The sequence below is a fragment of the Scyliorhinus torazame genome, chromosome 2, assembly GCF_047496885.1.
Source record: "Scyliorhinus torazame isolate Kashiwa2021f chromosome 2, sScyTor2.1, whole genome shotgun sequence".
In the NCBI taxonomy this organism is placed as follows: domain Eukaryota; kingdom Metazoa; phylum Chordata; class Chondrichthyes; order Carcharhiniformes; family Scyliorhinidae; genus Scyliorhinus; species Scyliorhinus torazame.
In genome coordinates, this window is record NC_092708.1 from 172311912 (window position 1) to 172336509 (window position 24598).

The following is a 24598-nucleotide window of genomic DNA, read 5'->3' on the forward strand; positions in this document are numbered from 1 at the left end:
GGCGCTGGCGGATTTGTGACGATAGCATACCTGCCACGAAAGCGTCCCGGATTAAGAGCTCCATGTGTTCGCTCGCCGAAACTTGCAGGCAGCCGCAGCTTCTGTCCAACACCAGGAGTGCACGGTAGAATTCCTCCAGCGATTCCCCAGGGGTTTGTTGCCTTGTTGCAAGCAGGTGCCGGGCGTAGACCTGATTTACCAGGCGAATATAGTGTCCTTTTCGCAGCTCTACTGCTGCACCAAAGTCTTCCGCTTCCTCGATAAGGGTGTAAATCTCCGGGCTCACCCTTGAGTGCAGGACGTGCAGTTTCTGCTCTCCCGTGGGTGCGTTTTTGGCCGTCTCGAGATACCCTTTAAAACACGGCAGCCAGTGCTTAAAGATTGCCGCTGAGTTCGCCGCGTGGGTGCTAAGTTGGAGACACTCCAGCTTCATTCGGAGCTCCATCCTTTCTTCTTAAAAACTAGCTTATTAAATTGATGCACGATCAATGACCACTAAAGCGAGGTTGTAGTTCAACTGAAGGCTTTAATAAGCTAGATGTTTCCCCCAGCAGCTCAGGTACAGAATGAAGGCTGCTGGGGTGGCACGGGTTCTTATACCCCGCCTATCAGGGCGGAGCTACCATACATCCTAACCAATAGAAAGCATAGTTTCCACCAATGGTGCTTCAGCCTATCAGGTACCGTAATACCTATAATACCACACAAGTATAATGATATCAGTTCTCCACTGAACACAAAACGTAGGCCATTGATATACACCAGTATATTACAGTGCAGACACACACACACACACACTGATGGACATGCAGTGGGACCAATCAGCACACACAACACGCAGCCAATCACCAGTGAGAGCACATGCACTGTAAAGACAGGGGACAGGAGAGTTCCCATTCATTCTAGTAGCAGCCAGCTCGGAGCACAGAGCTCACAGCCTGCAACACAGACATTCACCATGTGCTGAGTGCATCACCTGGTTAGGACTAGGCAAGGGTCAACAGTTAAAGCTGGTATTGCATTTACCCACAGTTCAAGTATGTTAATATAGTTAACCTTATAATAAAATAGAGTTGCACCACTTCCAGTGTTGGTGACCTGTTTGTGATCCAGAATGCCCAACACATCATGGTACAAGGAGTGGTTGCATACTAGCAATTCTGAGACCCACCTGCAACTAATCAGCATTCCGGCATTCTGCAGTATGGAGAACATCAACCCGCCGCCGCCGCTCCGCATCGCCGGCACCTCAGCATACAGTGACAACCAGCAACGACACCCAGGCAAGATGTTCAAGATCCGGGTTCCGCAGCAGCTCCAGTGCCACGGCGATCTGCACGAAAACTGGCGGGCATTCCGGCAAAAGTTTGAAATCTTCCTGCTGGCAGCCGAACTAGAAGACCTGGCCGATGCTGAAAAAACAGAGCTTCTCCTCACCATCGCCGGTGCAAGAGCAGAAGACATCTTTAAAAAAAAAATTAAAGTTCTCCAAGGGGCAAAACAGGAGCGACGTCCAGGCAGTCCTGGACAAATTCGGCAAATACTGTGAGGAAAATACACTCCAACCAGCAAGGAAAGGTAAGAGAAGCACCAGTACTCACCTCGAGGCCGAAATCCCGGAGCAGAGAACTCTTTTGGTCAGTGGCCATCTTTCTAAAGGGACTGCACTTGCGCAGTTGCGCGACGCCGAGCATGCGCAATCACGAAAACGGCCATCAGTAAAGGAACTGCGATCTGCGCCTGTGCAAACGCCTCCTACGTGCTACGCCACGCGCGTCATGACGTCAGAGGCCCTGGACCACGCCCACTTGAAGGGGAAACGTCCCAAATCAAAGAAAAAATCTTTTAAAGCTGTAAAACAACCTCCCTTCACCTGGAATGACCTCACAATGCCTCAAATTGAACCAGGAAATGAAATACACCTCCGAAGAACCCTGCGACAAGCAGTTACCTACCCCCAAACCGAGTCCGATTCCGACTTCCCGCAGACCAGTGACACCGAGGACCCGAGGGAGCCTCTTCGAGTCGCTGTTATAGCAAACAGGCTGTCCCCGAATCAAAACCACCAGCCGCTGTTGGTGCACAGCATTGATCCAGACGACGAGTGGTGTGCCACCCTGACGGTCAACCGATCCCAGATATGATTCCACCTGGACACTGGTGCTTCCGCTAATCTCCTAGCGTGGTCAGCCTTTCAGATCCTTGGGGTTAAACCAACCATTCTTCCGTCGACCTGCCAACAAGTGCACTACAATGGCAACGTCATTCCTGCTACCAGTTCACGCCAACTCGAAGTGACGCACAACTCGCGAAAAGCTATCCTTCCCTTCGAGATTGTGGGCTCCTCGAAGGACTCTCTGTTAGGCGCACAGGCGTGTAAACTCCTAAACCTCATTCAACGAGTACACTCTCTCTCTCCAGAGGACAAGTCTGCCTTCCAGGATGCGGACTTCAGGGCGCAACTCAATGCCATCATCGACCAGCATCGCTACGTTTTCGAAGGCATGGGCACGCTTCCATACACTTACAAAATCCTGCTCAAACAAGACGCCACACCTGTGGTTCATGCACCTCGCAGAGTCCCAGCACCCCTCAAGGACTGCCTCAAGCAGCAGCTGCAGGACCTCCAGGACCAAGGAGTGCCCTCCAGAGTGATGGAACCAACCGTCTGGGTCAGTTCCATGGTGTGCGTAAAGAAGCCCTCCAGCAAGCTCCGGATCTGCATTGACCCAAAGGATCTGAATCGCAACATAATGAGGGAGCATTACCCTATCCCCAAGCGCGAGGAGATCACGTGTGACGTGGCTCGGGCCAACATCTTCACCAAACTTGACGCCTCAAAAGGATTCTCGCAAATTCAACTAGACGGTCCAGCAGAAAGCTGAGTACCTTTAATACCCCATTTGGCAGATACTGCTACAACAGGATGCAGTTTGGGATTATATCGGCATCAGAAGTATTCCACCGGATCATGGAGCAAATTATGGAGGGCATTGAGGGTGTGCGCGTCTATCTTGATGACATCATCATTTGGTCCACCATCCCGCAGGAGCATATCAGTCGCCTCCAGCGCGTTTTCAAACGAATACAGGACCGAGGCCTTTGCCTCAACAGAGCCAAATGTTCCTTCGGTCAGACGGAACTCAAGTTCCTAGGGGACCACATCTCCCGGTTGGGTGTGCGGCCGGATGCGGACAAGGTGGCAGCCATCACGGCCATGCAGAAGCCAGCGGATAAGAAGGCGGTCCTCCGATTTTTGGGCATGGTCAACTTCCTGGGGAAGTTCATCCCCAACCTCACCTCCCATACCACAGCGCTCCGGAACCTGGTCAGGAAGACAACAGACTTCCAATGGCTTCCCGCCCACGAGCGTGAATGGGAGGAGCTTAAGACCAAACTTACCACGTCCCCGGTACTGGCATTTTTTGATCCCACGAAGGAAACAAAAATTTCAACGGATGCCAGCCAATCCGGCATTGGGGCAGTGCTCCTGCAACGCGATGAGACCTCATCATGGGCCCCCGTTGCATATGCGTCACATGCCATGACCCCCACGGAACAGCGCTACGCACAGATCGAAAAGGAGTGCCTGGGCCTGTTGACTGGGGTCGACAAATTTCATGATGACGTGTACGGCCTCCCCCAATTCACTGTCGAGACCAACCATCGCCCGCTGGACAACATTATACAAAAAGACCTGAATGATATGACCCCTCGCCTCCAGCGCATTCTGCTTAAACTCCGGCGGTACGATTTCCAGCTCGTATACACCCCGGGCAAGGCCCTGATCATAGCCAATGCTCTGTCCAGGGCAGTCAACACCCCGTGTGACCCAGAGGGGTTCGTCTGCCAGGTTGACGCCCATGTGGCCTTCACAGCCTCCAAACTGCCAGCCATGGATGAACGCCTCATCCACATTCGCCGTGAGACTGCGGCTGACCCCCTACTACAGTGTGTCATGCGCCACATGACGGACGGGTGGCTCAAGGGCCAATGCCCGCAGTTCTACAATATCAGAGACTATCTGGCAGTAGTCATATCCAGTGTCCTCCTGAAGCTGGACCGCATCGTGATCCTGCACAGCATGCGCCAGCTCGTTTTGGAACAGCTACACGAGGGCCATCTTGGCGTGGAAAAGTTCCGACAGAGGGCCCGAGAGGCTGTGTACTGGCCCGGCATCAATGACGACATCGCCAACACAGTGCTCAACTGCCCTATCTGTCAGCGGTTCCAGCCGGCCCAACCACGTGAGACCCTACAGCCCCATGTGTTGGTCACGTCCCCTTGGTCTAAGGTCGGCGTTGACCTGTTCCATGCGCTCGGCAGGGACTATGTTCTGATTGTAGACTATTTTTCGAACTCCCGAATACTCTGCATCCTCCTCACTCTGCCGTGGCCCAGCCCATTCCTCAGCCGGTGGCTCCTGACCCACCCTTGAGGCGGTCAACCAGAATTCGTCGCCCACCTCAGAGACTTGACTTATGAGTTTTACGATGTTGGACTCTTTGATCTGTTCTGTTATCCTGTTTCATCGTTCCAGTAGTTTGTATATAATGTTCATTTCGTTGTTGGTGTGACACCCTATTTCTCTGCACCAGGCACCTTCCCGTGTAAATAGATTAGCCTCATGTACATAGTCATGTAAATATCACGCACACACATAGTCAGGTACATTCACTACACAATATTTATTGTCACGCAGGCACATATTCTTTATATAAAAGGGGGGATGTCATAATATACACCAGTATATCATGCTGCAGACACACACACATACTGATGGACATGCAGTGGGACCAATCAGCATACACAACACCGCAGCCAATCACCAGTGAGAGCACACACACTAGAAAGACAGGGGACAGGAGAGTTCCCACTCATTCTAGTAGCAGCCAGCTCGGAGCACAGAGCTCACAGCCTGCAACACAGACATTCACCATGTGCTGAGTGCATCACCTGGTTAGGACTAGGCAAGGGTCAACAGTTAAAGCTGGTATTGCATTTACCCACAGTTCAAGTATGTTAATATAGTTAACCTTATAATAAAATAGAGTTGCACCACTTCCAGTGTTGGTGACCTGTTTGTGATCCAGAACACCCAACACATCAATACATTGACAGAAAAGAATGTATACTCAATGTTTAGCTATTCAGCAAATATCTTAGCCATTTCAGCTTTTTCTGCAAGTTGTAAGTATGCTGTTACCAACAGAAAAGGAGCTTATCATGGCAAACACAGATACTGATTTTATTTTCTAGCATTTGCTTCACAGGAACTAGCAGATGAAAATGCCTCTTTCCTAGCCTGGAAATGCTCTCAATAAGCAGCATCAGCTGTATTAGTATTTCCAACGGAAATTCATTTCAGATTCATTTCTCTTGAACATATAACAATATGGTTTATTTGTTGATAAGCTACTGGAGAAAAACTGAAACAAGTGAAATAATTTTCAGTCTCTAGGTTCCAGATGCAGCAAGGCAAGATCTTAATTAGATGCAGTTTGAACTGCACACTGATCAACATGTATTATCATTCAAAACAGGTCACAGGCTTTTCTTACGATGAATAAAAATAAACAAAGAGTGTAGCAAGCTGGAATGCAAAGACTCGTGGTCAGAACGTTCTGCTTCAACAAAGGCAGAGGGATTCTTGCACAAGAATGTCAACAAAGCAAATGTTCACTTATTATAATCTAGTCGCCATTTACATTGCTTCTTCATGCTCTTCTATGTTTTCCCTGAGCACAGGCTTTGACTATTCTTTGAGGGAAATTATATTGTCTATGTTTTCCTCATTTTCATTGACTTCTTCAGGAATGGATGGCTGTAAGCTCTCTGGGTCAGAGTTGCTTCTTACATATCCAGGTAAAGTTAAGTGGCTGTTCTCTTGTTTAACCCCATTCTTAAGAAATTTGCGAGTTAATAATGATGTGCGTCCATTCACCTGTGCCTGGCTGGCAGTACTGTTGGTCAAGTTGGTTAATGCTGAGGCATATCTGTTAGTCCCACAACTTGCCTTTCCATTCCAGTCTAAGGAAAGGTGCCACCTTGTCCATGTCTTTTTAATTTCAGTCTGAACCTTTGGGAAATAGACAACATTCAATTATTGAGTCTTATTTTTAACAGCAACGTGGAGTCTGTGTCATAGTAATTTGGACAAATTCCAAAATCTCAAAAAAGGTATTAATTCTCAGTATTTCAATTATTTGTACACTGACACCAGTTATAAAAATGTTGCCTTTGTATCTGAGTTATTTGACTATGATTAAAACAGCTTGTACTTCTATGAATCATTTGTTCACATTCTGATTTTAATTTAAATCCATGATTTAGATGCAGAAACTCAATTCACACTGATCAAATTAATCTACAATACCAAATTGCAAAGGACATTTGAATCTGAGAATACCGCTTGAGATCTACAAAATGAACTAGATAAAGGATATAAGTGGGCAGAGCAAGGAAGGATGGAGTTTAACATGAACAAGTGCAAAGCACTTGATAGAGGAATATGAACAAGATTAACATAAATATTCCATGATGGCATTGGAATCGTTAAGGATGTAATCAAAGTGATTTCGGGGTTTTGGTACATTCTGTCATACATGGTGGAGCCACAATCAAGAAAGAGATTAGAAGGGTGCATTTATATACAGGATAGTGAAGTCTACGTCGGTAGAAGTCACGTTGAAACTGTGCAGTACTCTGGATAGATAGCACACAATCACCAAGGAGAAAATTAAATATTGCAGCCCGTTCAGAGAAGAGCCGCAAGACTCAGTCCGACTGTTGTGAGGTTCAGTTAAGAGGAAAGGCTGGGAAAATGTTTGCTTCTCAGAATCGAACAGAAATAACATCGAAATAGCCTTGGCAATAATAACTTAATAATTTAGGAGCTGTGAAAAATAGTAAAAGGGGTATAGGAACAGGAGTAACTTTATTGCAGTATTAGTGTAGGCCTACTTGAGACAATAAAGATTATTATTATTTAGCCCCTTGCCTGTTCTTCCATTCAATGAGATATTGGTTGATCCACGACCTATATCCAGATACCTGAAGAAAGAAACTTGACCATAATTGTTAACTCTGTGCAGGATGGAAAATCTGATGGACCAGCCAAAGATCGGGTGGGAATTTCCGGTCCCGCGTGGGCAGGACCAGAGGCCTAATCCCAGCCTCTGTTTCTCTCTCCACATGTGCTGCTAGATCTGCTGAGCATTTCCAACATTTTCAGTTTTAATTTCAGGTTTCACTTTTGGAAATAAAATCAGGAGGTTTTGGAAATACTCTGCCGACCGGGCAGCTTCGGTGAGGAAAGAAACAGTTAACATTTCCAGCCAATGATCATTGATCGGAAGTGCTGTACTCCTCCGAGACTTGAGCACAAAAATCAGAGCTGATTTTCCAATGCAGTTGTGAGGGAGCACTGTCTTGTTGGAGGTCCTATTTTTTGGATGAGACGCTAAAACCAGGCCCTGTATGCCTTTCAGGCGGACACAAAATATTCCATGGCATTATTTTGAAGAACAGCAGGAGAATAAACCCCATCCTTCTGATCAATATTTATCCTCCAGTTCCGAAGTCATCAATCATATTGGACTCAAAGCATTCACCCTGTTCCATTCTCCACAGATGCTGCAAGACCTGCTGAGGTTTTCCAGTACTTTGTTTTTATTTCAGATCTCCAGCATCTGCCATAGTTCCCTTTTATCCCTGTGTAACATTACTAGTTACAACCTGCCAAGCAGAAAGTGAAAGTGCGAACTTTTGCATTCTCTTGATTTGCTTTACTTGATCAGATTAACAATTTGACTTCAGTTCCATGAATCTTAACTTTAGCTAACAGTCTCTCATGAGGGACTTTATCAAATGTATTTGTAGTATTTGTGGTATCTGTCTCCTTAAGATGGTACAGCTGAAAAGGGTCACCTGACATGAGGGACCAATGGGAATCGAATGCGAGTGATCACCCCAGAGGATGCAGTCCTCTTTTGGCCATAACACATCTGGACGCCATGTAGTAAGCATGTAAGGACTTGGAGCTCTGCTGTACCAAGTTAATCTTTATTAATAAACACCTTCTTGTTCCTGATGAAGTCTGAAGCCTCCTGACAACGCCAGAAGTGGGCCAAATATTACATAACATATTGGAGACGAGGTGGATCAATTGGACGGCAGCCTACATATTAGTACCCGATTTAATTGAAGTTCGGAAAAGAGCATTAAGAAATCCGAGTCGTGCCTATTTTTGGGAGAATAGACTTGGAGAGAGTTGTCAATCGAGTGCCAGACCCTGAGGGGCAGACATAGTAATGGAGCTGGTACGCCAGCAAGTCGCGAGGTTTAGAAAGTGTTATAGCCCTCACGAGACCCATGGGAAGAGGCCGATTAGCCTCCCCATACGCCTCATGTAACAAGGTCCCCCACTGAGGGGCGGGGGCCCATCAATGGGGAATTGATTATGAATATAAAAGCTAGTTCAGATCGGAGCCAAGGCAGAGAAGTTCCGGCTGGGACCTGGATTGTGACCAGTAAATAGTTTGCTTTACAATAAACTGTTTTTGTTATACTCTCATACCTGACTCGTGACTGCAAAAGAAAGATAAGAAAATTAAAATGAAGAGAGATTAGCCATCAGGAGCAAGAGAAGCAAAACTAGAGATCAGAGAAACCAAAAAAAGAATATGGGTGTCTCAAGTAAAAAGAAAATATACCAGCTGGAAGAGAGCTGTCATCCAGATTTAAAAAGAAGTAGAAGGCAGAGTTTTTTGTTTTTATTCATTTATGGGACGTGGGTGTCGCTAGTTCGGCCAGCATTTATTGCCCATCTCTAATTGCTCTTCAGAAGGTGAGTTGCCTTCTTGTACTACTGCAGTCCTTGAGGTGTAGGTACACCACTGTGCTGTTAGGGAGTTCCCGGTGTTGCCCCAGCGACAGTGAAGGAATGGCGATATATTTCCAAGGCAGGGTGGTGAGTGACTTCGAGGGTAACCTCCATGTTTTGGGGTTCCCAGGTATCTGCTGCTCTTGTCCTTCTAGATGGTAGTGGTCATGGGTTTGGAAGGTGCTTTCTAAGGAGCCTTGGTAAGGTACTGCAGTGCATCTTGTAGATGGCACACACTTCTGCCACTGTTTGTCAGTGGTGGATGGTTTGAATGTTTGTGGAAGGGGGAGGAATCAAGCGGGCTGCTTTGAACTGGATAGTGTTTAGCTTCTTGAGTGTTATTGGAGCTGCATGCATTCAGAGTGGAGAGCATTCCATTACATTCCTGACTTGTGCCTTGTACATGGTGGTCAGGCTTTGCGGGGTCAGGAGGTGAGTTACTTTCTGTAGACATTCTAGCCTTTGACCTGCCCTGGTAGCCACAGTATTACTATGGCTAGTCCAGTTCAGTTTCTGATCAATGGTAATCCCCAGGGTGTTGATCGTGGGGGATTCAGCGATGGTAATGCCATTGAATGTCAAGGGGCGATGGATAGATCCTCTCTTGTAGGAGATGGCCATTGCCTGGCACTTGTGTGGCTCAAATGTAACTTGCCACTTGTCAGCCCAAGCCTGGATATTGTCCAGGTCTTGCTGCATTTGGACATGGACTGCTTCATTATCTGAGGAGTCTCGAATGGTGCTGAATATTGTGCAGTGATCCATAAACATCCCCACTTCTGATCTTATGATTGAAGGAAGGTCATTGATGAAACAGCGGAAGATCGTTGGGCCTAGGACACTACCCTGAGGAACTCCTGCAGAGATGTCTTGGAGCTGAGATGACTGACCTCCAACCACCACAACCACCTTCCTTTGTATCAAGTATGACTCCAACCAATGGAGAGTTTCCCCCCTGATTCACATTGACTCCAGTTTAGCCAGGGCTCCTTGATGTCATTCTAGGTCAAATGCTGCCTTGATGTCAAGGACAGTCACTCTCACCTGTAGTTAAACAAGTTCAGGTGCTAAAAAGGGGGAAGAAGAGCTGTAGGGCATGTCCCAAAAGAACAGAAAATTGAGAAGCTGAGATTGGCAGCTATCGCGATGTGAACAGAGCCTGCATGGGGTCCGGGGAGGCAGAGCCCTGCACTGAGTGACTGCAGGCAGTGAAGGTTGGCAGTTTTGGGAACGAGTCGTCCCTTACCTGCTAAAAAGAAAGGAAATAAGTTTAAAATGTTTTCAAGGAAGTCATTGGTCCCGACGGGACAGCCGGGTGCCACTAGTGAAATTGACAAAATGATTGATATTAGAACAGAGAAACAGTCAGATAAATATTAGAAAACTCCACAAATTTATGGAGAAATCTTCCACCAGCAAATAAAAGCAAAATGAAACAGTTTAAAAAAGGTCCAAAAATGAGGAGTTGTAGTTTTCCGCCAAAACTCCAAAAGCCAAGAAAAAGCACAAAGAGAGAAATTGCAGCTGCAGCAGTTAATAAAAATGTTGACAGGTTTACAGCAGTCATGCAAAGTTGTACAACATTTAACACATCAAACACAAGAAGGAACAAAGGACAAGGCACAGAAAAATCAGACAAACCCCAGATAGAGGGCAACTCTTAAAAAGAGTGTCCGTAAGCAATGCAAGACCTCAAAGGAGGCAATGTAGAACCCAAAGAAGAGGTAACGCTGGAGCTCAGAGGATATAATAAGCCCTCAAGGAAGAGGCAGTCCAAACAGTAGGCAATTGTAGTACCCTCAATAACAACGCTAGAGAGTAAAACGGTAAAGAAGGCTTTAATAAGCTAAGAACAAGCCTGGTGCTGAGACGGGTGCTTACTGGGTGCCGCCTGCAAGGCGGCCCCTTAGATACGACTCCCAGGTAGGTGGAGACAGAGGCGGAGTCCCCCAGGGTTCCAAGCCCAGTCTTAAAGGGAACATCACCTTACATGATGATGAGGGTACAGTAATACAATAACCGTTCATCACAGCAATGAAAGGCTCTCCGGAAGGAGGGCACTGAAAGACCTTAAATGACCAAATGAAGAGCTGAAAGCAAGTAAGATTCTGTTGCGTCCCATCCTTTTGTTTTGTAATGAGAAGTTTCTTGAGAGTAAGAAATTATAGGGGCAGCACGGTTGTGCAGTGATTAGCACTGCTGCCTCATGACATTGGACTCGGGTTCGATCCCGGCCCCAGGTCACTGTCTGTGTGGAGTTTGCACATTTTTTTGTGCCTGCATATGTTTCACCCCCACAACCCAAAAAAATGTGCAGGGCAGGTGGATTGGCCACGTTAAATTGCCCCATAATTGAAAAAATGATCAGCGAGAATTATAGCAAATAGAAAATGAGAATCAGCCTAACCACATCAAAGCTAAGAAAAACAAAACAGCACTGTGAAAAAGGTGGAGGTAGTTAGGAAATCTACCAGGGCCAGCAAGAAACAGTATAACATTCACCAGCAAGTGGTGAAGGAACTGGAATTAGAGCATGAAGATGTGAATAAAAGATAAAAAGAGTTGAGAGGAAAAGCACAAGCAGAACTTAGCAACAGTAGTCATTGCATGAAACTCAAAGAGCCAAGGAAATCCCATGTAATGGAGGCGATCAATTTAGTGATGGATGAAATAACTGCTAGTCTCAGAGTGAAACTCATCAAAGGTTTCATCCATGGCGTTCCTGTATGACATCTTGCATCATCTACTGCAAGAGTCACCATACTGTTGAAGCAGAAATTAGAGCAGAGCTATCGTTTACCAGAGCCATGATAGGAAATTCTTCACAGATCCAGTTGAATGATAGAACGAGCAGTCGTGTGGAATACACTAATGAACTGGAGGAATTAGCATTCAGCAGAGAGGCAGAAACAGTCTGGTGTTTGAGGGTGCCGAGGAGGATTTAGCACTGGACAAACCGAAAGAGAGAACACAACTGCTGGAACAAGTTAGCTATTGAGGAGAATTGTCCAATAAATATAGCAAGAAGATGGAAGAAATCAATAAGTTTGTTGCAACTGCAACAAAAGGAACATGTCCGTTCTCTGAAATCACGCAAAGCATGAGAAGGGAGAGATTGTTATCAAATGCCGTTAGAAGGGAATGGTGGATTGTGATTCTCTCCGATAAGAGAATGTTGTTCTGACAGAAAAAAAAGACAGTTGTTCGAGGAAGAACTCTGAGGGGCTGGTTTAGCACAGTGGGTTAAATAGCTGGCTTGAAATGCAGAACAAGGCCAGCAGCGCGGGTTCAATTCCCGTACCGGCCTCCCCGAACAGGCGGCGGAATGTGGCGACAAGGGGCTTGTCACAGTAACTTCATTGAAGCCTACTTGTGACAATAAGTGATTATTATTATTATACGCTCACTAACAGAGCAATAATCTGGAGAAAAATGTCTGTCAACTGGAAACTTCTTGCAAAGAGCTGGAAATCAAGTTTGTAATGCTGATGGAGCAATGTTTACACAAGACAAATGGACTTAGAGTAAAACTTGCGCATACCGAGAATGAGAATCAGAAACTAAGAAGAACAGCTTAATCATCGATACAAACAAATTGGCTCTCTATTGAGTGAGAGATTGTAAAGTCAACAGTTGGAAAATAAAGCTGAGTTGAAACAAATTCGGAAACAGATTGAAGACTTCACGAAGCGCAGCATGACACACACTCCCGTCTGCATCAATGACTCCGAAGTAGAGATGATGTATAGCTTTAAGTTCCTGGGGGTCACCATCACCATCAGTCTGTCCTGGTCCACTCACGTTGATGCAACAGTCAAGAAAGCCCAACAACATCTCTACTTCCTACGGAAGCTTCAGAAATTTGGCATGTCTGCATCGACTCTCACAAACTTCTACAGATGTGCGATAGAGAGCATCCTATCCGGCTGCATCACAGCCTGGTATGGCAACTGCATGGTCCAAGATCGCAAGAAACTGCAGTGTTGTGAACTCAGCCCAACGCATCACACAAACTTGCCACCCCCACATTGATTCTGTATACACCTTCCGCTGCCTCAGGGAGGCAGAGAGCAGTATCAGAGAACCCCCCCCAAACCAGGCATTGCCTTCTTCCAGACCCTTCCATCAGGCAGAAGGTACAGAAGTCTGAATACTCGCACATCCAGACATAGGAAAAGCTTCTTCCCCACAGCTACAAGACTCCTCAACGACTCCCCCTCGGACTGATCTGTTCCCTGTAAGAAAATTAGTCACGACACCCTATGCTGCTCTGGCTCATGTATTTGCTTTGTTTGGCCCCTTGTTCCGCACTGTAACCAATCACTGTTTGTCGATGTACCATTTGTCAATGTTCTCTGTTGTTTATTCTTGTGTCTACTACGCACATACTGTGTATGTTCCTCGGCGGCAGAAAAATACTTTTCACTGTACTTCGGTACATGTGACAATAAATTAAATCAAATCGAATCAAAATCAAATCAAAAGACTGTGATCGCTGCGAAGAATTCTTCTAAAAAAGATGGGGGGCGGAGAATAGTCGTTCACGGCAGAAATCCGGCACGATGGTACTTCCGCGGTTTTCAGCGGACCCGCCAGTTCCGCCCGGGCGGTCGACGCGGCGCCGGACGGGGGCCGTTGGAACAGGCCCCCGTGGCAATTCTCCATGGTTGACTGGCCGAACACCCGACGGCGTGGTTTACATGTGGTACAACCCGGCGGGAGTAGGACCCGCGGCCATGGTGGCGGTCCTGGTGGGGGCGGGGGGGTATCTGACTCCGGGGGGGGGGGCTTCAGCGGTGACCAGGCCCGCGATCGGGGGCCACCGATCAGGGAGGGACCTCCCTTCCTCAGTGCAGGTCCGCTGTGTGGCTCCGCCATGTCGGCGGCGCCCGCGACGAGGTGGGCCGCCACGCGCATGCGTGGACTCACTTGCGGCCGCCGTGCGCATGCACGGACGGGGCTCTGCTAGACCCCTGGAAAACAGAGAATCACCCCAGACCTTCGAGGAAAAAGTCTGGAGTTATTCTCACCCATTTTCCGGCAGGTGTGGGCTCTTAGTTCCCAGAAGGGAGAATCCCGCCCGGGCTATTTAAAATTGTCAGTTCATCTCAGGGTACTTCAGCTGAATATAAAGATAAATAAGGTAGAGCTGGAATTGGCTCAGCCCAAACTCCAGCTGATGAACGCGGAGTGCAAAATACAGGTGGAGGAGAAAGCAGATGTATTAAATAATGAACTGCTCATGTCCAAGCAGAAGATTGGTTGATGCAGATGAAAGAAAGAGATTGTAAAATGAAGCCACCCATTTGAAGGACATTATGCCGGACAGAACTAGACAAAACAACAATTCAGGCACAAAAGAAAACTGAGATTGCATGCCAGAACGAGATTGCTGAATTGGTCATGCTAATAGAAATGCTATAAAGAGAAGGATCTTATCACACAATCTAAATACTAGGAATAGAGTATCATGGCCATTCCTTCACAAGGAACAGGCTTGAGTATAGAACATAGAACATAGAACAATACAGCGCAGTACAGGCCCTTCGGCCCACGATGTTGCACCGAAACAAAAGCCATCTAACCTACACTATGCCATTATCATCCATATGTTTATCCAATAAACTTTTAAATGCCCTCAATGTTGGCGAGTTCACTACTGTAGCAGGTAGGGCATTCCACGGCCTCACTACTCTTTGCGTAAAGAACCTACCTCTGACCTCTGTCCTATATCTATTACCCCTCAGTTTAAAGTTATGTCCCCTCGTGCCAGCCATTTCCATCCGCGGGAGAAGGCTCTCACTGTCCACCCTATCTAACCCCCCAATCATTTTGTATGCCTCTATTAAGTCTCCTCTTAACCTTCTTCTCTCCAACGAAAACAACCTCAAGTCCATCAGCCTTTCCTCATAAGATTTTCCCTCCATACCAGGCAACATCCTGGTAAATCTCCTCTGCACCCGCTCCAAAGCCTCCACGTCCTTCCTATAATGCGGTGACCAGAACTGTACGCAATACTCCAAATGCGGCCGTACCAGAGTTCTGTACAGCTGCAACATGACCTCCCGACTCCGGAACTCAATCCCTCTAGCAATAAAGGCCAACACTCCATAGGCCTTCTTCACAACCCTATCAACCTGGGTGGCAACTTTCAGGGATCTATGTACATGGACACCTAGATACCTCTGCTCATCCACACTTTCAAGAACTTTACCATTAGCCAAATATTCCGCATTCCTGTTATTCCTTCCAAAGTGAATCACCTCACACTTCTCTACATTAAACTCCATTTGCCACCTCTCAGCCCAGCTCTGCAGCTTATCTATATCCCTCTGTAACCTGCTACATCCTTCCACACTATCGACAACACCACCGACTTTAGTATCGTCTGCATATTTACTCACCCACCCTTCTGCGCCTTCCTCTAGGTCATTGATAAAAATGACAAACAGCAACGGCCCCAGAACAGATCCTTGTGGTACTCCACTTGTGACTGTACTCCATTCTGAACATTTCCCATCAACCACCACCCTCTGTCTTCTTTCAGCTAGCCAATTTCTGATCCACATCTCTAAATTACCCTCAATCCCCAGCCTCCGTATTTTCTGCAATAGCCTACCGTGGGGAACCTTATCAAACGCTTTGCTGAAATCCATATACACCACATCAACTGCTCTACCCTCATCTACCTGTTCAGTCACCTTCTCAAAGAACTCAATAAGGTTTGTGAGGCATCACCTACACTTCACAAAGCCATGCTGACTACCCCTGATCATATTATTCCTATCTAGATGATTATAAATCTTGTCTCTTATAATGCCCTCCAAGACTTTACCCACTACAGACGTGAGGCTCACCGGTCTATAGTTGCCGGGGTTGTCTCTGCTCCCCTTTTTGAACAAAGGGACCACATTTGCTGTCCTCCAGTCCTCTGGCACTATTCCTGTAGCCAATGATGACATAAAAATCAAAGCCAAAGGTCCAGCAATCTCTTCCCTGGCCTCCCAGAGAATCCTAGGATAAATCCCATCAGGTCCCGGGGACTTATCTATTTTCAGCCTGTCCAGAATTGCCAACACCTCTTCCCTACGTACCTCAATGCCATCTATTCTATTAGCCTGGGGCTCAGCATTCTCCTCCACAACATTATCCTTTTCCTGAGTGAATACTGACGAAAAACATTCATTTAGTATCTCGCCTATCTCTTCAGACTCCACACACAATTTCCCATCCCTGTCCTTGACTGGTCCTACTCTTTCCCTAGTCATTCGCTTATTCCTGACATACCTATAGAAAGCTTTTGGGTTTTCCTTGATCCTTCCTGCCAAATACTTCTCATGTCCCCTCCTTGCTCGTCTTAGCTCTCTCTTTAGATCCTTCCTCGCTACCTTGTAACTATCCATCGCCCCAACCGAAACTTCACACCTCATCTTCACATAGGCCTCCTTCTTCCTCTTAACAAGAGATTCCACTTCCTTGGTAAACCACGGTTCCCTCGCTCAATGCCTTCCTCCCTGCCTGACCGGTACATACTTATCAAGAACACGCAGTAGCTGATCCTTGAACAAGCCCCACTTATCCAGTGTGCCCAACACTTGCAGCCTACTTCTCCACCTTATCCCCCCCCAAGTCACGTCTAATGGCATCATAATTTCCCTTCCCCCAGCTATAACTCTTGCCCTGCGGTGTATACTTATCCCTTTCCATCATTAACGTAAACGTCACCGAATTGTGGTCACTGTCCCCAAAGTGCTCTCCTACCTCCAAATCCAACACCTGGCCTGGTTCATTACCCAAAACCAAATCCAACGTGGCCTCGCCTCTTGTTGGCCTGTCAACATATTGTTTCAGGAAACCCTCCTGCACACACTGTACAAAAAACGACCCATCTATTGTACTCGAACTACATCTTTTCCAGTCAATATTTGGAAAGTTGAAGTCTCCCATAATAACTACCCTGTTACTTTCGCTCTTATCCAGAATCATCTTCGCCATCCTTTCCTCTACACCCCTAGAACTATTAGGAGGCCTATAAAAAACTCCCAACAGGGTGACCTCTCCTTTCCTGTTTCTAACAAAGAACAAAGAAATGTACAGCACAGGAACAGGCCCTTCGGCCCTCCAAGCCCGTGCCGACCATACTGCCCGACTAAACTACAATCTTCTACACTTCCTGGGTCCGTATCCTTCTATTCCCATCCTATTCATATATTTGTCAAGATGCCCCTTAAATGTCCCTATCGTCCCTGCCTCCACTACCTCCTCCGGTAGTGAGTTCCAGGCACCCACTACCCTCTGCGTAAAAAACTTGCCTCGTACATCTACTCTAAACTTTGCCCCTCTCACCTTAAACCTATGCCCCCTAGTAATTGACCCCTCTACCCTGGGGAAAAGCCTCTGACTATCCACTCTGTCTATGCCCCTCATAATTTTGTATACCTCTATCAGGTCGCCCCTCAACCTCCTTCGTTCCAGTGAGAACAAACCGAGTTTATTCAATCGCTCCTCATAGCTTATGCCCTCCATACCAGGCAACATTCTGGTAAATCTCTTCTGCACCCTCTCTAAAGCCTCCACATCCTTCTGGTAGTGTGGCGACCAGAATTGAACACTATACTCCAAGTGTGGCCTAACTAAGGTTCTATACAGCTGCAACATGACTTGCCAATTCTTATACTCAATGCCCCGGCCAATGAAGGCAAGCATGCCGTATGCCTTCTTGACTACCTTCTCCACCTGTGTAGCCCCTTTCAGTGATCTGTGGACCTGTACTCCTAGATCTCTTTGACTTTCAATACTCTTGAGGGTTCTACCATTCACTGTATATTCCCTACCTGCATTAGCCCTTCCAAAATGCATTACCTCACATTTGTCCAGGTTAAACTCCATCTGCCATCTCTCCGCCCAAGTCTCCAGACAATCTAAATCCTGCTGTATCCTCAGACAGTCCTCATCGCTATCCGCAATTCCACCAACCTTTGTGTCGTCTGCAAACTTACTAATCAGACCAGTTACATTTTCCTCCAAATCATTTATATATACTACAAAGAGCAAAGGTCCCAGCACTGATCCCTGTGGAACACCACTGGTCACAGCCCTCCAATTAGAAAAGCATCCCTCCATTGCTACCCTCTGCCTTCTATGGCCTAGCCAGTTCTGTATCCACCTTGCCAGTTCACCCCTGATCCCGTGTGACTTCACCTTTTGTACTAGTCTACCATGAGGGACCTTGTCAAAGGCCTTACTGAAGTCCATATAGACAACATCTACTGCCCTACCTGCATCAATCATCTTAGTGACCTCCTCGAAAAACTCGATCAAGTTAGTGAGACACGACCTCCCCTTCACAAAACCGTGCTGCCTCTCACTAATACGTCCATTTGCTTCCAAATGGGAGTAGATCCTGTCTCGAAGAATTCTCTCCAGTAATTTCCCTACCACTGAAGTAAGGCTCACCGGCCTGTAGTTCCCGGGATTATCCCTGCCACCCTTCTTAAACAGAGGAACAACATTGGCTATTCTCCAGTCCTCCGGGACATCCCCTGAAGACAGCGAGGATCCAAAGATTTCTGTCAAGGCCTCAGCAATTTCCTCTCCAGCCTCCTTCAGTATTCTGGGGTAGATCCCATCCGGCCCTGGGGACTTATCTACCTTAATATTTTTTAAGACACCCAACACCTCGTCTTTTTGGATCACAATGTGACCCAGGCTATCTACACCCCCTTCTCCAGACTCAACATCTACCAATTCCTTCTCTTTGGTGAATACTGATGCAAAGTATTCATTTAGTACCTCGCCCATTTCCTCTGGCTCCACACATAGATTCCCTTGCCTATCCTTCAGTGGGCCAACCCTTTCCCTGGCTACCCTCTTGCTTTTTATGTAAGTGTAAAAAGCCTTGGGATTTTCCTTAACCCTATTTGCCAATGACTTTTCATGACCCCTTCTAGCCCTCCTGACTCCCTGCTTAAGTTCCTTCCTACTTTCCTTATATGCCACACAGGCTTCGTCTGTTCCCAGCCTTTTAGCCCTGACAAATGCCTCCTTTTTCTTTTTGACGAGGCCTACAATATCATTCGTCATCCAAGGTTCAACTTCAGCCCATACTACCTCGGAAGAAGAGTCCCCATCTAGCATACTCTCCGCCACCGTAATACTGCTCTTGACTAGCAGCGCCACACCTCCCCCTCTTTTGCCTCCTTCTCTGAGCTTACTAAAACACCTAAACCCCGGAACCTGCAACATCCATTCCTGTCCCTGCTCTATCCATGTCTCCGAAATGGCCACAACATCGAAGTCCCAGGTACCAACTCATGCTGCCAGTTCCCCTACCTTGTTTCGTATACTCCTGGCATTGAAGTAGACACACTTCAAACCACCTACCTGAACACTGGCCCCCTCCTGCGACGTCAAATCTGTGCTCCTGACCTCTATACTATCATTCTCCCTTACCCTAAAACTACAATCCAGGTTCCCATGCCCCTGCTGCATTAGTTTAAATGAGTATGTGAATGAACTATCAAGATGTAAGACTGCATTTTATTATGATAGTGGTTAACTGCGTGCATTGTAAAGTGTGTGACAGAGAAAGGCATCAACGAAGGATTGGAGTGTGTCACCGTCCACAGAGTAAAGAATGTAATCCTTGGTGAGCACAGAGTCCAGAACAGGACTCGGAAAGCAGCAAGCCTGTATGGAAGAATCCTGTGCAAGGCTATTGGAGATGTGCACAGTTGAAGCCTACTGGAAGATGTGTTAAGTGAAAGCTTCAAGATCTCATTATCGAACAAGGATGTGTCAAGGGGTTGCACCAATAGGCAAAAGGGGTGGCATAGTTGGGGTAGTGGGGAGTAGTGGTGTTTGGTTCAGGAGGGTAGTTGGATATGTGGGAGAGTAGTTGGAGAATAAGGAGATAGTCGGAGCATGGGGGTGTCAAGTGGTCGCAGGGTTAGGAGAGTGGGGACGCTAGTCCAGTGGTGGTTTGGTGGTGGACTCTGTACTATAGTTACCCAGGATTTAGAAGTGGTTTTAATCATTTGAACCTTTCCTGGGTAACTATTCTGCTTAAAGTCAGAACTACTCGAAGCTTCCGATTTAAATAGGAATTACAGATGGTTCCCAGCACAGGTTAATTGTCCATCGGAAATTTAAACTTCCTGGGAAATTCATATGCAGTCCCAGTGTGGGGACCTCCGGGCGGTCCCCCAGCACATATTCTGATGTAACGATGGGATACGACCCCCTGGAGGTTAGAATTTCTGGGTAGAAAGTAAATTTCAGGCTGGTATCAGAGAGTATTTCATCATACAGAGTGAGGAACACAGGAATGGACTTTTGTACTGAACACAGGAAGAAATAATCTAAAATCCTTCAAGAGACATTTGGATGAAGTGTCATATGAGAGTACCTTTAAGAAATGGATGTTTATCAAATGGCCGTAGTGGATGTGCCTTTAAGAAATGGGTGTTTATCAAATAGCTGCAGGGATGTTAGTGTGTGTGGGTGGAGTTGAGCTGTAACTCTGCTTTTATTTTCGCTTTGAGCCAAAAAAGCTGGTGTGTGTCTGTCTGTTTTAGTTTCATTTTGGAGTTGAAGAAGCTGCAGTCACAGCAAGTAGGTGCATTGATCTCTCTCTGCAATTGAAAGACTGTCTCCAGATCATTTGAGGATTTCAAAGTAATACCTGTTTCTGTAGAGAATTTAAACCTGCTGTCTTTCTGTAAAAAGGGTCTTTTGGTTTTATGGATGTTGTTAGGAAAGTTATGAAGGGTTACTTATAGAATATTGTATCTGTGGGGATTATTGGTGTTGATAGTTGTTACAATGTTTACTGTGGGTTTATAAAGTGTTAACTGGATTCATAAATAAACATGGTTTTGTTTTAAAAGTACTTTAGATCTCTGTTACATCACACCTGTAAAGTAGGCCCTTGTGCTCCCCATACCACAATCTACTAAACGTCGTGGGTCAGGTGAACTCCATAATACACTTTGGTGTTTTCTAAACTCTGACCTATAACAGGAGGAAATAAGAATCTTTCTGGATGGATGAATGAATGAAGTTGGGCCAAATGATCTTTTATTATCTTGTGCTATTTTAAATTTAACAATTCTGCTTTTGAGGTTTAAGCAGGCATACCTTTCAGCCTCTCTGAAACTTTGCCTTCAATAGAGAGCGTGACGTGACTTCTTTTCTAGCCCACGTCAGCTTGAGCCGTACGCCTTCATTACTTTCCGACAAGCTTCCAGCTTTCTAGCACTCCTGACCAAAAGCAGTGCAGAGTACTCTGTACTCTGGTCTCTCCAGCTCATGGAATCCATTTCTCTAGTTTTCTGTGCAAACCGGTTTTCAAATGCTCCATCCCTTCTGCAATATGTAAGTTCATCTGAACAGCGGCATTATGCTGTGCCTTCCCAACTTTCTATTCTATTCACATCAAATATTTTCTGCAGTGCTATTGTAAATGACTAAAAGCCAGAATAAGATGGGCTCATTCTTCTGGTTGCTTTGTGAATCTCAAGCACATTGTCAGACATACTGAACCTTTGATGGTTTCTTTGTATATGTAGGTATGGGGGAAACAAAAACTCCTGCTAAAGAAAAAAAATGAACAATTCAATCTTGAAGTAAGTAGTTTTTCAGAAGTGGAAGAATTGCTCACCTCTCCATTGCAGAAGCAGTAGATAATGGCAACAAAGAACCCCTGCAAGGAACAAATACACCCACAAAGATATAAAATGTATATGGTTAAACCAGTCAAAAAAAAAGTAGAACAATTATTCAAAAATCTGATTTTAAAGCAGGATTTGCTGGAGGTTGAACAGTCACTGCTTTGTTTTTCAAAATAGATCGAGGACAATAAACTGACTTAACATGCAGCAACTTTATCTTAATATTTATGCATGAAATAGATATTATTTTCCTTCCAACTATTTGTTACATGATCATTAAAGAAAAGTTTTATGCTGCAGTCATCACTGAATTATGACATGAGAAAACAGACAAGTCAAAACTCTTGTATTTTCTTATTGAAAATTGTAGTGACAGTCAATCAATTTGAGAGTATTCCGGGAACTGTCTCCTGCTCTACCAACATAACTTTGTCGGGAAGCCCTATTCCTGTGCATTAATGTGAACAAGGAGACATAACCTTAAACTTAGAGCAAGACCATTCAGGACTGAAATTACGGAGCATTTTCTCACAAAAGATAGTGAAAATCCTAAAAGGGATGCATTTGGCATTTCAAGACTTGAGATTATTATTTGTTAAGGTATCTAGAGATATGGAGCAAAGGCACGTAAATGGAGCTAGAGTGCAGTCACCCATGCTCTAATCAAATGATGGAGCAGGCTCAAGGAGCAAATGACCTACTCCTTAGGCCCGATTCTCCGAAAAGATTTTGAAGTGTGGTAGCAAGCGGAAACTGTTGTGAGCTTCCCAGCGCTTGGCCCAGCGAGGCCAGCAAGGCTATTCAACATTAATTGGTCCACTTAATGAGGCCCCACAGACTTCTGGCCACAAATGAAAGCTCACCAGCTGATCCGCCGGCATCAGTGTGCAAAAGAATATTTAGCTCAAGACTGGTTATTTATTGTTGAATAAACTGTGGGTAGACTAAACTATTGCTAACCAAACTGTGGAGCTTCTAGCCATGCTACTAACAGATCCTAACCATGCTACTAACAGATCCTAACTATGCTACTAACAGATCCTAACCATGCTACTAACAGATCCTAACCATGCTACTAACAGATCCTAATCATGCTACTAACAGATCCTAATCATGCTACTAACAGATCCTAACCATGCTACTAACAGATCCTAATCATGCTACTAACAGATCCTAACCATGCTACTAACAGATCCTGTAACCCAAGACTGGTTTTGTCTGGTTCAAGTGTCCTGTTTCTCTTGCGTGACACCTAGTGGACGGAGGCTATGTACACTTGTACACTTGCATATACACTGTTACTGCATATCATTCCAACACCAGCCCCCACCACCCCCTCCCACCACTGTGAACCACTTGTGTGACTAATGATGTCCTCTCTGTGTCTCCCACAATTTCCAGGAGAGGGCTCAGACTGGTGGAGAATCGCGGACATATGGATCCTTCGCACCTTTGAGGAATGGGCCCTGGAGGTGACGGGGTGGCCAAGGACAGAGCGGTCACTAACGCGGCGGCTGGCGGAAGCTGCAGAGGTGAGGATCCATCGGGCCCCACCTGGAGGACCTGTCAAATATGAATTATTGTTGCCATACTGACTGACCCATACCTCCCACTGACCACATGTCCATTCTCCTGCAGGATCTCCATTAGAAGACGACGGCCCATCCCAGGTGGCCTCTTCTCCTGCTTCCCAGGAGAACACCTCAGAGAAGAGCTCCGATGATGCTACAATTGATACGTCACAACTGTCATCCCCGCCCTCCAACGCAGACATACACACCTTGGTGGGAAACATTAGTTGTCAGGCTTCTGTGGCACAATCTGGTGAGCACCACACAGCTGCTGATGCACATTAGGTGGAGGCAGGAACCACCCAAGCGAGACATCAGTCAGAGGTCTGTTGGATCCCTGGACCCAGCTGAATCCCAGCCTGATGTTGAGCCTCTGGGGCAGGGTTACCCGGAGCTGATGGAGACAATAGAGAGCAGCCGGGACAGTCAAGTGGAGATGTCAGTGACACTCCAGCAGGTGCACAGCCGATTGGAGGAGTGCCAGAGGCTACAGATGCAGGCACAGAGGCCAACACTGCTGGGGTGGCGACCGCAGTGGGGAGCCTAGTGCACAACATCAGCAGCATGAGTGAAGGTGTCCAAGACGTCGTGCAGTTGGTGACGACCATGGCTGAGGAGCTCGGCAGAATGTCCGGCTTGCTGGGGGATGTGACCCAGTACCAGGCTGGCCTTGATGACATTCTGTGGGACATGTCCCGCTCTCAGATGGAAAAGGCCGAGACGCTGGGGAGCTTGTCTCAGCCACAGGTGGGCATTTCCGAGGTGCTGCAGACTGTGGCCCAATCACTGAAGAGCATCGCCAAGGGCGATATCGGGGAGCCGCCAGGACTGTAAGAGCCAGATGACATAGGGGCAGCCGGGGCTCAAAACAGCTGCCCCTTCGTCCCCAGATGAACCCTGGGGCCATATGGGCACCGACCGGCAGGTGGGGGCGCTGGGTGCCAACCTAAACCCGTCCCATGGAGTGGGGATGGTTGCTATTGCTCCCTCAAGTTCAATCCCTCTGATGAGTCGCGAGGTTAGCACATGGGACAGATTAGCATGGCTGTGCATATGTTGTCAATAACTGCGCCAAGGCCCTCTGGCCCCAGGGGACACCCGCCAGGGGTATCGATGGCCTTGGGATGAGGTGAGCAGCTGGTTGTCTCCACCTCAAATATGCATCCTGGGGAGATATCTAGATTTAGCGACAGAGCTAGGAAGGTTAGGCACTTTGAGGATCGCTGAGGGGACCGGGGGAGAAAGGGTGTGGGGGAGGTATGGGTGTGTGGGGGGTGAGGGGGTGGTGGGGGAGCACAATTGGGAAAGTGGGGCATTTTTGGACACCTGTGACACATTTAAAAAGCCTTGACCACAAGCAGTATGACTCCTCTGTCACTTTCGTCCGCAATGCGGGCTGACCTCAGAACCCTTGGTCCATCTCGCCAAGCATCTCCCCCACCCGTGACACTCACCCACGCTCTGGCCTTGAA

At 46.7% G+C, this 24598-nt stretch overlaps 1 protein-coding gene across 1 annotated transcript in view; it reads right to left on the reverse strand.

Annotated features, from left to right (window-relative positions):
• Nucleotides 1-4621: 4621 nt before the first annotated feature.
• Nucleotides 4622-24598, reverse strand: part of LOC140393728 (parathyroid hormone 2 receptor-like) — a 302658-nt gene continuing 282681 nt past the window's right edge. The window contains exons 12-13 of the mRNA XM_072480057.1: nucleotides 21546-21587; nucleotides 4622-6079 (exon numbers count right to left, since the gene is read on the reverse strand). Of these exons, the coding sequence (XP_072336158.1) occupies nucleotides 5756-6079; nucleotides 21546-21587 (366 nt within the window). The 3' untranslated portion in view covers nucleotides 4622-5755. The remainder of the gene's footprint in view (nucleotides 6080-21545; nucleotides 21588-24598) is intronic.